The 15,805-nt window shown below is 32.5% G+C and overlaps 2 protein-coding genes and 1 pseudogene across 2 annotated transcripts; 1 reads left to right on the top strand and 2 right to left on the bottom strand.

The window, feature by feature from the left end:
- Positions 1 to 569: 569 nt before the first annotated feature.
- On the bottom strand, positions 570 to 2,594 carry LOC114408393. Its single transcript, XM_028371429.1, has 2 exons — positions 2,238 to 2,594; positions 570 to 1,596 (listed from the first exon to the last, which is right to left on the bottom strand). Exons 1-2 carry the CDS (start codon positions 2,532 to 2,534, stop codon positions 754 to 756), a joined length of 1,140 nt encoding a protein of 379 aa, XP_028227230.1. The 5' UTR covers positions 2,535 to 2,594; the 3' UTR covers positions 570 to 753.
- Positions 2,595 to 6,763: 4,169 nt separating this feature from the next.
- On the bottom strand, positions 6,764 to 7,701 carry LOC114408392 (annotated as a pseudogene).
- A 5,741-nt stretch (positions 7,702 to 13,442) lies between these two features.
- Positions 13,443 to 14,681, top strand: LOC114408391 ((-)-isopiperitenol/(-)-carveol dehydrogenase, mitochondrial-like). The gene has a single exon (XM_028371428.1). It carries the CDS (start codon positions 13,548 to 13,550, stop codon positions 14,388 to 14,390), a length of 843 nt encoding a protein of 280 aa, XP_028227229.1. The 5' UTR covers positions 13,443 to 13,547; the 3' UTR covers positions 14,391 to 14,681.
- Positions 14,682 to 15,805: the final 1,124 nt, after the last annotated feature.

Below are 15,805 nucleotides of genomic sequence, written 5' to 3'. Positions count from 1 at the left end.
CCTTTTATACAAATCAGACCCAAATGCAGAAGCGACTTCTTGCTTCTAATGATAGACGTGAATAGAGGGTGGCAATCAATCTGTATTGCAGATGAAGTTCTAAACACACTATAACTGTTGCATGTAAATCTGATGGTGAATATTTCTGCTGCAAACAATCCACGTGCTATCAGAAACATGGAGATGACAGCCTCCAACTTTATCAAGCTCTTCATACATTGATCACATGGAATTTTTTTTTTATAAAAAAAAAAGACTTTTATTAGATGGTAGAAAACAATATTAAAGGTAATTTTAAAAACCTGAATCATTAGATGACGAACTGCCACGCAGCAGTTCTTTAGAACCATCTTCCCAACAATATATGAGAATTTCAAATCACCAATTTTGATAGTTAGGAAAAGAAAAAGGCTAATATTTCATAGTTTTTGTTGTAAAACTCACATAATAATGACATGATGTTAATGTAGTGAACTCCAAGACATGAGACATATAACTCGACAGACAACAGTATACATAAAATCAATTCCAGAAATATAGACAAAAGAGCTAGGCTGTTCTCAGCTGCAGATCATGGAACTCACATATACTTATACACATTCGAATGCAAAGTAAATAATTAACAATCAATTTCACATGTTTTCTGGATGATGTACTTCCTATAAACAACCAATTTTCTGTCCAACGTCTACTTTTTCTAAATACTAAAACAATGTTCATAAGAAAAAAAGTACCTTTCTTATTAAAGATGTTTTAATACAGACTAAACCCAAAAAACTGGCTAATAATGATAGCAAATCCGAGGGCTATTGCAATAAGGGAGGAAACCCAAGTGAGTTTCTCAGTTATCCTAGGTACTCTATCCTTCAGTGCCTGGCTACACGAACCTATAAACACGGTATAACTTCCCATTGCAATTACAGTTCCAATTAAGAACATGATGAGAAACGCAGCACCAGCCAAACGCGAAGGCAAAGCAAGGGCAGGCAAAACCATCATCAATGCATCTGGTTGCAGGCCATGAACTATCCCTGTTGCAAAAGTAGCAAAACCTATCTTCTTTTTGCCCACTGTTGGATTATCAAGCGATTCATACACGTTGACATCACATTCACCACTTTCTAAAGCAACAATTGGGGCATGTACTTCTGATGCTTCTCTAATTCCCATAGCACCAATTATTAGCAGAGTAAGACCCACCACTCTGGTACCCCAAGTTCGGATAATTTCAATATGGAGTTGATCCTTGAGGATTAGAAATATTAACCCAAAAAGAACTTGACCAGCATCATGGCCACAACCCCAAAGGGCTCCAACAGCAGCACTCTCCATTCGGGTTCGACCGATTGACAATGGAGCCAAGGCAGCTAGGTGGTCAGGCCCTGATAAGGTGTGTAAGCAGCCAGCCAAGAAACCAGTCCAAGCACTACTTAGTAGCTCCGTGTGGATTAGTTTTCTACCAACTGCAGCTGCAGCAGCAGGACCACCAGTCTTGGCAGCAGTTTGAAAGGTTGCAAAAGCTGCTGGTGCAATAGTTGGTTGGATTAAGATCATAGCAAGAGCAGAAAGTATTACAAGCGTCCGAGCTGTTATTACCTGAGACAAAAAACATAGAGGATTTTTTTTCTTCTCTTAAGATCTATTTATACACCAGAATTTTAAAAGATCTAGGGAAAAACAAAAGTACTACCGAGAAGAATATCATCCAAAACCAAAATAAAACAAAAAATCGAAGTATGCAACCCATAATAAGTCTCTATTCAATTACGCATAACTTGATGATCATGTTTTATTGGCACAAATATGTAACTAATGACAGAAATTGGTCAAGCCGTCAAGGTACAAAAAACCATATAAGGCCCCCAAGAAGCTAACAACTTGCACTAGTCCCAAATCAGGGTCATAGATTTGTTTGGTACGCGAGAAAATAAGAAAAAAAAATAGAAGCAGGGTTACAGATTGAAACAGCAAAAGAACAGCTAAACTAAATTTACAAGAAGCATGGCATTTAATTTAAGTTTCTAAGGAAGATTCTTCCCCCTTAGCACGCATATCAAATTCGAATTGTATAATAAGGATCCCTGGCATTTTTAAAAATCAAAAGAGTAGTTTTATCTCCCCACAAGGAGATTTCATTTCCTCTTTAGTTCAAATAACCAAACGGCATTTCTTCTTAAAACATAAACTTGAAAATGACCAACCATACACAAATTAAAAAAACAAAAAAGTGTTCATACCTTTGGTTTTGGGAAAGCCCCGGTTTTGATTTGATTGAGAGAATGGGATTCGAGTGTGGAGGGATCTGAAGAAGAGGAAAAGGATGGAAAATTAATGGGGTGGTTGGAAGAAGCGAGAAAGGGAGTGGAAGAGGAAAAAGGAGATGGATTTGCATGCTGGCAACAAATTGAGGAGAGCCGCTTCAAGTGAGAGTGAGAACGTGTTGACGGAGAGAAATTGAATCTTGCAGTTGCAGATTCGAATCGAGTGAGAAATGTAAAAGAAGGGGGTGAAGACGATGATAGAAGCCTATCCATGACTGATGGCTTCTATCTACAAAAACACAAAGGAAGACCAGAACATTCAATATAGATTCTTTCCTTCAAATAAAACCACCTATTACCTAACCTTGCCTCTTTTTTTTTTTTTTATCTCCTTATTGCTTTTTCTTTGATTTAAATTTAAATTATAAACCCAACTACAGTATTCTTTAAAATGGTTGAATTTTGTTCCAGCGGTCGAATTAGAATTAAAATAATACTAATAATATATAAAATAATATTAAATAATTATATATTAAAAAAATTTAAAAATATATTATTTTTTATAGATTTTTAACATTCAAAATACACACAAACATTCAAATCAAAATGCCATAAATTTTAACTCTAACTTTTAATAATTTATAACGATATGATTTATTAACAATAATTAATTTATATAAAAAATAAAAAATAAGTACCTTAAGTTGTTTTTTTTAAGAACAAATCAAAACGATTGAACAATTGTAAAAAAAAAAAAATACATTTTTTATTCTTACAATTTGATATTTTTTTCGTTCAAATATTATTTTTTCAGCTTTAATCTTCATAAAATATTTTTTTAGTTTTTAAAATATTTTAGATAAATTTTTAATTAATAAAAAAATTATCTATGAATCGTAAGGCTGAAATAAAATAAATATAATTTATAAATAAAAATAATAATCTTATAAGAACTAAAAGAAAAAATAATATTCAATTACAATGACTAAATTTTTTTTTCTCTGGATGGTTATCCTCAGAGTTGATTCATGATTTGTTTTGGATCAAACATTGGACCAATTCACCAATTTTTTTATGGACTGACTCGTCCAAAATAAATTTTAAAACTATGTTTTATAGCCAATGTCAATTTTGCGGATTTCACTCCTTTTAAAATGGGAAGTCTATGTAAACAAAAAATTATATCTATTAATGAGAAAATTAAGTAAATAAGTTAAAAAATTGTTATATTTCTATATTTTCTAAAACGAAAAAATAGAAAATAAATGGATGAATAATTTGTTAGCTTATTGATAAAAAAAAATAGTTAAACAATCATGTTTGTATCAGAAATGGCGAGTCAAATATTCCATCGTCAACTTTTATTAAATAAAGTGTCTTATTTTTAAGCAACTCATATGAAAATTTTGAATATTAATAAGTATGAAGAATGTTTAATTTAGCATAATAGTTTATTTTGACATGTTTTCTTTCTTTATCAATTAAATGGTGCAATTTTAACAAGGTTCTACGTCGCCAAGCAATATAAAATCAGCACATTTTAAAAAATCTGTGAATCAGTACATGTGTTTATTTATTACTTTATATATATTCTCTCTTATTGATTAAAATATATTTAAAATTATAAAATTAAGATACAAAATCATTAAATAAAATAAAATGTGAAATCTACCGAATTTTATAATTTTCAATAGATTTTAATCAATAAAAAAAATAATATATTTAAAAAAGTGTGATAGAAAATATGATGCTAATATCTCTATATATATATTACTATTACTTCCACTATTCTGTTAAAAGCCAGGGACACGCCCTACTTAAGAGTTAAGACATGTATGCATCTTATATCTTTTCCCATATGTAAACACTTGGGCGTAGAAGTAGTTGAAGAAAGACTTCAGCGTAGGAGTATTGAGTATTGACAACGTGGAATTCATAACTTAAACTAGTCAAATTTTGCAGCTTTCGAAATTACTTGGATTTGTAGTGTGTGGTGTATAAGATGCAAACGTGTATCTATACTCTTCTCATGTTACCAGGATTTGGTTGTTCACCCTTATTATTTCCTTTTGACAGCAACAATCACTAATATCTCATCACTACCAACAGTTAAGCAAGTGGTATGAAGAAAGTTCCTAAATCAAATTAATGCGTACAACTAATAAGTATTAGGCCGATGGTCATTTTTGATGGGTCTAACAATAAAAAGTCGAGGCTTCACAAATTTTGACAAACGCAGACAAACACGAGTTGAAACTTGCAAGCCTTACGAATTGTGGTTTCTGTATATGTTATTCATGTTGGGTTCGCTTTTGTAATAATATTGAAAGATTTGTTAAATATAATTTGCACTCAATAAAATATTGCAATTTATTTATTTATGTATTTTATTATTGTGAGAGGTGTTGGTTGTAGATTTTTGTGGAGGTTTATGTCTTTATTGGGCCAACGAAGTCTTGTCGGAATTTGGTGATTTGGTGACATAAAGTCCACATTCTACTAATCAACACGAAACAAAAAGTCTCCCACACTAGACCAGGACAAAAACAATACTTTCCCACACGATAGGCAACTTTTTAACGTGCGCAGGACATGCGCTTTCGTGTGTCAGGCACAAGTTGCAAACGCAAAGCTACTAACCACACACTATACTGGCCCCCACACAAAGGACCACGAATTATTTGGGTTATGATCCTCTTCATTTTTTTCGTTTCTTCTATTTAATTTATAAGTTTTTTAGTAAATTAATAAAATGAAAATGATACATTTTTTTCATTTTCTTTTAAATCATAGGATTCGGTGGTGGTGAAGGATTGGATACTTCATACTTGCATAGTTTATAGGTCTCAAGTGTTCTCTTTTTTAACTATGGTGCCTTTAAATTTTCGGGGGGATCCTCTTCACATATCCCACAATCTTCGTATTAGAATTACAAAGCAATCACTAATTCCATGTGCATGTGTCGGGCCCAGTTGAACCTAGTGGTTAACACTTTAATTTTTTGAGTCAGCCATGAAACTAAATTTTGATCCAAAATTTATTCATTAAATTCAGCTACTCTACTTGGGTGCTTAAATTGGTCTTATATATACTCATTACTCATTTTTACTTTTTTCAATTTAATGAGCACTCAATTTATCTAATCCAACAGCTCTCTTTGGGTGTTTAAATATATTCTACCATAAAAACTCACATCCCTACATTTTATAAATAATTCCTTTAAAAAATGAACACCCGGTCATTGAAACATATTTTATTTTATTTTTTAATTTTTAAAAGCATAAGCACATATACTTAAATAAGCAACCAATGCTTATTTAGTTTTGAACCATACAACCCTCCAAGTTGTATTGTTGCATAAGCACCGCTTCATAAACCTTGCAATGCGAATGTTCTTAAAGCTTCTTGCCCCCCTCTTTCCAAATAATGTACTATGTGAGAATCAAATATAACTGTTTCCTATAAATTTAACATATATGGTCAACTAAGTTACATTGGTTCCACATAATATTTCAAGTTTAATCCTTATTCTTGTGGTTTTACTTAAAAAAAGAAGACTTAGATTCGAATGTTATATGAGGTATTTAAGCTATTGTTTTGACTTTTTCTTTAAAAGAGAAATTATATAAAATATATATATTTTTTAAATTATGGAGATTGTTTTTTATATATAAAAAGGAAAAATAGCAAGAGCTTCAAAAGACTAACTTTTATAAGATTGTTGTAGTTGTAAATAAATAATCAAGTCTGGTGTCTAAATAAGTTCATCCCTCTACCTTGTTTAGTTATGGTCCACGTAGGATGTCAAAATGGATTAAATTCAATAGGCCCGACTCAATCAACTCACCTAAATGAATTAAGTTGTGTTGTATTATTGAACCCACTAGCCCACATAATTCAACTAAAGCAGCCCGACTGGCCAACAATGTGATAGGTTAGGTTGACACGTCATGTTGGGATTTTTTTAAAATTAATATATATATATATATATATATATATATATATATATATATATATATATATATATATTATTTTAATCATTCGATTCTTCAAGAAAAAAAACTCCACTAATCCGGAGTTTAAATAAATAAAATCTAATAAATAATTATTTATACTAAATATCAAAGATCAGACCTAATTATTTCTCAAAAGATCTAACTTTAATTTTAGTGTATCTAATTATTTAGTTAAAATTTTAATGGTTTATTATACCACTAGCATCATTTATTAATTAGTATTTGCTTTGTGGTTGATGTATATATGTTGCAGTCATTTATGTTTTTTTTTTTTTAATTTTCTATATTTTTATTTATTTTGTGAATTAACTTTTTTAATGTATTTTTTCCATTAACTTATAAGATTGTTGTAGTTACAAATAAAATAATCAAGTGAAATATGCTGCATGAAAGAATCATGGATCAGAAGCCAATAATATTCATAAACTTTTGATTACGGATCCAAATTACTAATAAACTTGTAGTAATCCATATATATGTCAAGAATCACTGGCCATACTTAAAGCCACCGTCCACTATAAGATCAAAGCCAGTGATAAATGCGGAGTCATCGGAGACAACAACACGGTGTCTGCCACGTCTTTGGGCGTGAGAACCACTCCTTCCAGTCTCGCGAACTGCCGGTAAACCTCTTGCACCTAATCCCTCGCACTTTACAAGTCAACGGCGTTGCCAACCCATTGGGCGAGACGCAGTTCACTCTTATCCCGTGTTCCGCAAGCTGCACGCTCGCCGAACGCATCAACCCCAACACCGCGTGCTTCGACATTATGTAGTTCGTCGCATTTGGCTCACCGTGGCTGCCAACCACGCTCGCCGTGCAAATAATGCTTCCCCTCACGCGCCCCTCCAATATCGCACGCGCTGCGTGTTTCACGCACGCCGCTATTCCACGTATGCATGTTGACCGCGAACAGTTGTTGGGACATGTCGAGTTCGGATACTGTCTGTTTGGAGGGACTAGCGATCCCAGCGTTGCTGAACATGATGTCAATCTGACCGTACGCATTGACCGTTGTTTGAACGAGGTATTTGACTTGTTCTTCGTCTGCCACGTCGCAGTGAACGTAGGTGCACCTGTGAGTGCCAATGGACGCTGCCACTCGATTCACCAGATCGTCTTGGATGTCTGCGATTACCACCATACGCGCGCCTTGCTCCGCAAAGACACGCGCCGTTGCTTCGCCGATGCCACTGGCACCTCCTGTGACAATGGCTACTTTGGCTGTTAACCTGAGACTGCTGTTGGTGGGAGTGGATGTACATTCCGCCATTATTTCGGATGTAAACTAATTGTTGTGTCTTGCTAGGTAGCTTATTATTATGGAAGTCTTATGTGGCCAATCGTTAAAACATGCGAATCATAATTAGTACCTATTTCAGAAAACACTTCCTTTTACAAAAGATAACGTAATCCAGATGAAATGTATTATTTAATTTGTCATTCTAGGTCAACGAGGGGTTTACTTATGATTGTTCATTACGCCTATCCCCCTCATATTCATGGATCCAGACATTATGAGCATCAAAATGTTAAGTTATATCCTTCGGATCTCGGTGCATGATTATGCTTATGATAACTTTTTGGCGCATTTAAATATTCAAAGGTGATTGGATCGTATGTTAATCCTTTAAATACATTGATTATTTTAAGGACCGACTGAGAGAGATTTGATAAAAAGGATCGGGATACAATCCGATCCGAAGGATATACAGTCTTCTAGCTTTAAGTACTTGGTACATTGAGACTGAGTTAAAAAGGACCGTCATATGATCACCATTTAACCTCAAATACTTGATGCGTAGAGACAAGTCAAAAGGATCGAAATGCGATCCTATTTGGAGGGTACATAACCTTCCAACTTCAAGCACTTGATGTGTAAAGGCCAAGCCAAAAAGATCAAGATATGATCCAATCTGAAGGATACATAATCCTCCACCTTTAAATATTTGATGCTTAGAGACTAAGTTAAAAAGGATCAAGATATAATCCAATTTGAAAGATACATACTTTTCCATCCTCAAGTAGTGTGTAAAAATTAAGTTAAAAAGGATCGAGATACAATCTGATTTAGAAGACACATAACCCTTTAACCTCAAACACTTTGTATGAGACTAAGTAAAAAAATCCAAATATGATCCAAAGGATACAGTACTACTTATATTCTACATTTCGTATTTCAACTATAAATAACCAAAATTAATTAATAGGATAAATAAATGATAATTAGAGATTTAAGCCGACACATGACTCTTGGTTTTATTGTTGCCTAATTTACAGCATATTCTATTATGCATTTCTCCAATTATGATACGGCTACGTATTCGTATCTTCTCCACCCAATATCATATGCAACATCTCAATCCTTAAATTCATGGTTATTGTACAGCAATTAGAGAAGAAGAATATAATGAATGATTCTGATTTTAACCTACCCTTCTCCAGTAGGGCCTTGCGTTCGGGGTGGGGACCTCCACGTTCTAAAGCTCCCATACTTACGCGAGAATATCATATTCCCCTTAACCTTAATGCAGGAACTTGAATCCCATATTTTAGTCCTTATCAGCGAGCTCCTACTGCCCAACTAACAGTCCTAATCCACGGAATCAAGCGCTCAATTGCCTTAAAATTTTGAAAATGAAAAATAGAAAAATAAGGTAAAAGAATAAGAAATCATAATAAAATGAAAAGTTAATTTATAAATATATAGTCTCAAATGAAAATCAGTCCAATTGGGTGATTACTTAAAATTTAAAAAAATCAGGTTGTGACAGTGGATAACTAATTAAGTTGAACAACTAATAGTACAATGAGAAATTATAATTATTAATTTATTATACAACGAATTTATACAATTTATTTTTCACAACAAAAACAAAGTTTGAAAGAGGAGAGAGAGAGAGAGAGAGAAATATGGGAGAAATGATTGATGTGATGGAGAAAAAAAAAATATTATTCAAAGTGCTGTAAAAAACATTATATGAATTTCTTAATGTTAAATATCTTCTGTGGAACATTAATTGGGGCAATAACAACAAGGGAGTATTCACTTATGTTAGTGTGGAAAGTTATAAATTGTTCTCATAATTCAAAATGTACGTAGTAAAAAGAGTCGAATCATAATGAGTATTACAGGGGAAGTTCAGTGCCATACTTTGTGTGATGCACACTGGATTAAGTTATATTTGAATTAGGTACTTTAACCAAATTTGATCGCTTAATAGTGGACTTTGCTGCCATTACATTTATATTTTCATAGTACTATTTGAGAATCCTATGTGCCGTGTGTTTAATTTGAAATGAAGAACATTGTTCATGTTTCTTTTAATATGACAGGTAATGCATATGTTAGGGAGGATGTTTTTCATTAGCTACCGCCAACCAGCCGTTAACAAAGTAATGTTAATTAAAAGAGTCTGGTGTAACAAGTGAATTGTTTTTGGTTAGGTTAGCTACAATATTTCCTAGACTATTTCTTAACTCAAATCAACAATCTTGTACAATTGGTAAGATGGGGAAATAGGAGGGACAAAATTGGGTGTGGGATCTTGTTTCGAGAAGAGAGTGTTTGTATGGGAAATAATTGTGGGGCACCATAAAAACTCTTGTGGTCAATAATCTCCAAAATATCATACAAGATGCGTTGGTGTGGAATCAACAAGAAGACTCTTGTAGGTGGCTTGCTGAAATTTCAGGGGTCTATTCGGTACACTCGGCCTATAGGGTGTTGCAAGAAATTGACAGTAAATACTTGTTTGATAAAATATTTATTTTAGAATTTGTTATGTAAAATTGGATTTTTTATTTTTTTAAGATTTTGTTTTAATGAGTCAACAATTTGTTACGTTTATTTTAACATCTATAAATTAGTTTTCAACCGTTATATTTGGTCAGTCATATTTTATTGTTGCATAAGGGGTCTATGCCTATATATATATATCTTTCCTCCTCTCTAAATAACACACAAGCATAGCAACATTGTAATTTCTTTCTCCCTAAAATTTTCTCTTCTTTCTTTTATTAAAAACTTATTTTTGAGAATAAGAACATTGGTGTTCAGAAGGTTCGGGAGTGTTTTCTCTCTAAGGGCAGCGTTTACGCGCTTCAACCTAAGCTAATTAATTCTTCCCGTGATTTATTTTTTCCTTGGATTTATTGTATGATATAATGCATTATTGATTCATGTGCTGCCAATTAAAGTCATTTTGTTACTGTTATTTTGTTATTTAATTCAAGGCTTTGCATTTTTCTTCTTAATTATTTCTTTCATTTTATTTTAATTTTTTTTTTCTAACAATCTTAGAGAGAAAATTTTATACTTTCTTCTTACATAGTCTTTTCTACAATAACATCCTGTTTTATCAAAATGTGTGTAATAGATACATTCAGTTCTTATGCTCCATTAAAAATGATTTTTTATATTATTTCATTTCTTTAAATTTTAAATTAGTGTGAGATTGTTGAAAAATATTTTTTTATAATTTGAAATTTATTATTAAAATATATTTTCTTTATTAATGATGGCTTTAAAGATAAAATGCTTTTAGAATTAGTTTATGTGAAAAATTAAATGCATCCCACTAATTTCATTCCTATATGTTAGGAAGCTATGTTTTACTTGATCAATTTCCTTTGTGAACATTACAAGTATTTAATGTTAGCAAGTTTGTTCGATTTTTATTTTCTGTTTCTTAAAGTTATTGTTCTAAATATTTTGTTGTTACACATTAGTGACTGGTTGTCTCTATATATGTAGCTTCTTGCTATAATAATAATAATAAACATGTGAAAATACAACACACAAAACAATAAAACGAACACTCGGATGAAACTTTATATTTTGTATGTCATTTTCTTGATATGATATCTTATAATTTTTTTTTTAAAAAAAATATTTATGAGCTATGAAAAAAAAGATAATCAAATTTGAAATATCTTAAAGTGTGAGGGTGTCTAATAAAGGTTAACATCCCTATTAATAAGAAAAGAAAAATTAAAAAAATGTTAATTGTATTTTTGTTGAATATTTTTCACATAATATTACTTTTAAATTCTTAGTTGTTAATTCAGAAGTGTCTGAAATTTTTAATGGTACTATTATGGAATCTAGAGATGTCACGTTATTTGAAAATATTTTTCCATGAAAAATAAATTGTTAAATCTTTATATGGTTTGAAACAAGCTCCAAAGCAATGACATGAAAAGTTTGATCAAGTCATTCTTTCGTATGTTTTTCAAATCAATAATAATGATAAATGTGTGTATTTGAAACAATTTGATGATAATGGATGTGTCATTTTATGTTTGTATCTAGATGACATATTGATATTTAGTAGTAACATGCATTTTATAAATGATGTGAAGTTTTTCTTGTCTAGAAATTTTGATATGAAAGATCTTGGTCGTGTAGATATGATTTTGGATATTGAGCTTATAAAGAAAAACGATGACATAGCTTTTACCCAATCTTATTATGTTGAAAAGCTAGTGAAGAAGTTTAATTATTTTGATCTGAAACAAGCTGCTACTCCTTACGACACTGTGAGATATGAACTAATCTCTAAGTGACACTCACGAAACAAGATACATGCGCAAGGCCGTGTAACGCACTACAACTGATTAAAACCTAATTGAACGCCAATATTGTAGGGGTTGTGTACTAAAGTCCAGTTGAAGAATGTGTAGTTCAAGACAATTACGCTACTATATTTTTCTCGGAATCAATGGGTTGTCGTATATTTCGAGAGAAGTGCAATCAGAATTTCTTACCAGTACAGTGAAGATGTTTTCTCTCTAAGGATAACGTTTACGCGCTTCAATCCAGGCTAATTAATTATTTCCTGATTTATTTTTTCCTTGTGTTTATTGTATGATATAATACATTATTGATTCATTTACGGTCAATTAAAGTCATTTTGCTACTGTTATTTTGTTATTTAATTCAAGGCTTTACATTTTTCTTCTTATTTGTTTCTTTCATTTTATTTTAATTTTTTTTCTTAACAGAAATGGGTTCGTTGGCACAATATGATGATGAGGACATGGAAAAGTTTTTTTCGGTGGTCTGGAAGATGCAGATACCTCCAAAAGTGGCCTTCTTAATCTGGAAAATTCTATTAGACAAATTGCCCACAAAGGACAATTTGGCTCATAGTATTGTTGTGGGGGTGGAAATTGCATTGAAGTTGGATCGGTGCTTGGTTTCATAAGCCCTTACGTGTTGCTTGATACATCAACAGATAGTGCAATTAATAGGTTGGGATTCAATGCGGTGTTTGCGGGATTTTATGTTTTGATAGTTCTTTCCCTGTTATCATATCGTAGTTTGGTCAGGAAACATAGTCTGGAACTTACTAGTATAAGATAGACTCTTTTTCTATGCAAGCGGCTGGTTATCTGGTATTTATGTATCTGATTTCATAAATATTACATAACCATCCAATGCAAGGAATTTGTGTTAAGTGTAATGGCCGTATGTTTAAAGCTTCTGTAAATGCGTTTAGGTACCCCTGCTGGTACTTATTATTTAATGATAATTTTATTTGCTGACAAAAAAAGTGAACTGTTTTTGCATAATCGAAGCCATGAAAGAAACGATTGTTGCATAATTCATGAAGTACGTTTTTAATTATACTGTCCCATGTGGATATTAGTGCTCGACTTTCATGATCATGTTTCCATTAGCAATAAATTAAGAAGCTACCGGGATTGACACAACATTGTTAATTCTTGGTGGTCACTTTTCTCGAAGATCGCTTTTAATTATATATGCATAAAATGCCTGTAAGATGATATTGCAAAATTAACAATTTATAATTTATTTAAATAATGTGTAAATAAAAAATGCACTCATGCTTAACATAATACTATTAATTAGCTTAATTTATCTAGGTATATTGAAGATCAATGCATAATTGAATTATGCTTAGCTTGCCACTGATATTTAATTTGGTCAGTAGGTGGCAACAATGAGAGTCATGTGTTGATTTTAGCCTCTAATCATTCAATACGTACAATTATTATCATTTATTTATCCAACTAATCTTGCACGAGTCTTAATTAGATTTTAATGTTTGGGCGGTTCTTCTTGCATTAATTATGACCGATCGATCAGAAAAGCAAACGCTAGAATACAAAGGCAGGGTTGGTGAGGAACGAAGGTAAGAGGAATTGATACGTAATTGTAAGGCCAAATTTCCATTATAATAGCTTGACTCCACAAATATTTACACCCATATGCATTCATAGATAGAATAATATATAAATATAATGGCGGAATTTACATCCACCACCACTAACACTAACAGTAACAGCGGTCTCAGGTTGAAAGCCAAAGTAGCCATAGTCACCGGAGGTGCAAGTGGCATCGGCGAAGCGACGGCGCGTGTGTTCGCGGAGCAAGGCGCGCGTATGGTGGTGCTCGCAGACATCCAAGACGAGCTTGGGAATCAGGTGGCTGCGTCCATTGGAACCCAGCGGTGCACCTACATCCACTGCGACGTGGCAGACGAAGAACAAGTTCAAAACCTCGTCCAATCAACGGTCGACGCTTACGGACAAGTGGACATAATGTTCAGCAACGCTGGGATCCTTAGTCCCTCCCAACAGACGGTGCCCGAACTGGACATGTCCCAACTAGACAGGCTGTTCGCGGTCAACGTACGGGGAATGGCGGCGTGCGTGAAACACGCGGCGCGTGCGATGTTGGAGGGGCGCGTGAGGGGAAGCATAGTGTGCACGGCGAGCGTGGGTGGGAGCCACGGTGGGCCAAATGCGACGGACTACATAATGTCGAAGCACGCGGTGTTGGGGTTGATGCGTTCGGCGAGCGTGCAGCTTGCGGAACACGGGATAAGAGTGAACTGCGTCTCACCCAATGGGTTGGCAACGCCGTTGACTTGTAAACAGCGAGGGATGAGCGAGGAGGAGGGGCAAGAGGTTTACCGGAAATACGCGAGATTGCAAGGAGTGGTGCTCACGCCCAAACACGTGGCAGACGCCGTGTTGTTTCTCGTCTCTGATGACTCCGCCTTTGTCACTGCCCTTGATCTTAGGGTCGACGGTGGCTTTACTTTGCCTAGTATATCAATTTCAAATTCTATACTATTGTAAGACATTGAAGCTCTTGCCAATTTATGAGCAACAACATTGGCTTATATATTGAGTTTTAGCAATAATGTGACATGAGCCTACAATTTCAAATCTGAGTTGGTTGTAACACCTCTTTCACTTCTGGCTTGCAATTAATTAACTTCATTGATCATGTTATGGTAACCAAGCTCTTCATTCCATTTAAGTCCCTGGAGAAGACCCCATGCCTCAGTTTCTTTTTAATTTGGATTTGGAGTGCCTGTCTACCATTGCCATTGAGGCTTAGCTTGAATGAATCTTCCAGACTCCCTACCACCTTGTTTAACTCTAATACAATATCTGTCTCATAAGATATTTCACTTATATTTTTTTTATTTTTTATATGCTAAAAAACTTGTTTGATCACTTATTTAATAAATAAGTTTTTCTTAATCGTTTTTAACATTTTTAAAAATATTATTTGAAATAGTATTTTTTAAAACACTAATTTTTTATTTTTTTATTTTTTTATTTTTATCTTCAATACATTCATTCAAATTTCTTATTACTTCTTTAAAATAATTATGATTTTATTATTTTTATATTATTTTATACTTTAATTTTATCAAAAATTCATAATTTAATAAATTAATTTTTTAACTTTCAACTTCCAATAAGCTTTTTAATTAATTTTATCCAACATAATATTAATCTCCAATTATCTAATTACTCATCCCTAAACACGTGATTTTATCAGCCATGCCATGTCAGATAAAAAAAAACTTTCTCAAATCTTCTCAATCCTTATACCCTAAACTCCTGATAGAAATATAAATTTTGGTTCAAATTAATTAAGAACACCATTATATATTTTGATTCAAATAAGTAAATTTCAATTTAGAAAATCTCGCAACATTTAATTTATTTATAAAATTATCATTATTTTATAATATTTTACAATAATTATATATTATAATAATGATCTTGATAATAAATTATTATTATTATTTTACCTTATATACTATAAAATTGAATGATGATAATAATAACGAATTATTATATTTTGATGAAGATTAATTGATTAATTGATAATATTTATATATTCAATTAAAAGTTGAGGGATAGGTAATTAGCAATATTTATGTTGTGAACATTGGATTCTTCCTTTTTCAAAAAATATATAATATAATTAATACTACTGGAATGTGAACAATAGTCCTCGGGAGCTAGAGCTTCTTCCTCTGCTGGATCGTGTTTTGAAATTTTGGCTATGTTATAAAGATCAAAGTTCAAGATTGTTCACCTATGTATTCTTTGGAACTTTGGGATTTTTAATTTTTTTTTCGTTTGACTTGCTTCATTTTTTATTATATATTTATTTTATTGTTATTGAATTATTTTATTTTTTGTTTTATAGTTTCATCTTTTTTTAAGGTAAATTTCTACCTTTTTCTTTT

The sequence above is a fragment of the Glycine soja genome, chromosome 4, assembly GCF_004193775.1.
Source record: "Glycine soja cultivar W05 chromosome 4, ASM419377v2, whole genome shotgun sequence".
Lineage (NCBI taxonomy): Eukaryota > Viridiplantae > Streptophyta > Magnoliopsida > Fabales > Fabaceae > Glycine > Glycine soja.
This window is presented reverse-complemented; position numbering and strand designations above follow the sequence as displayed.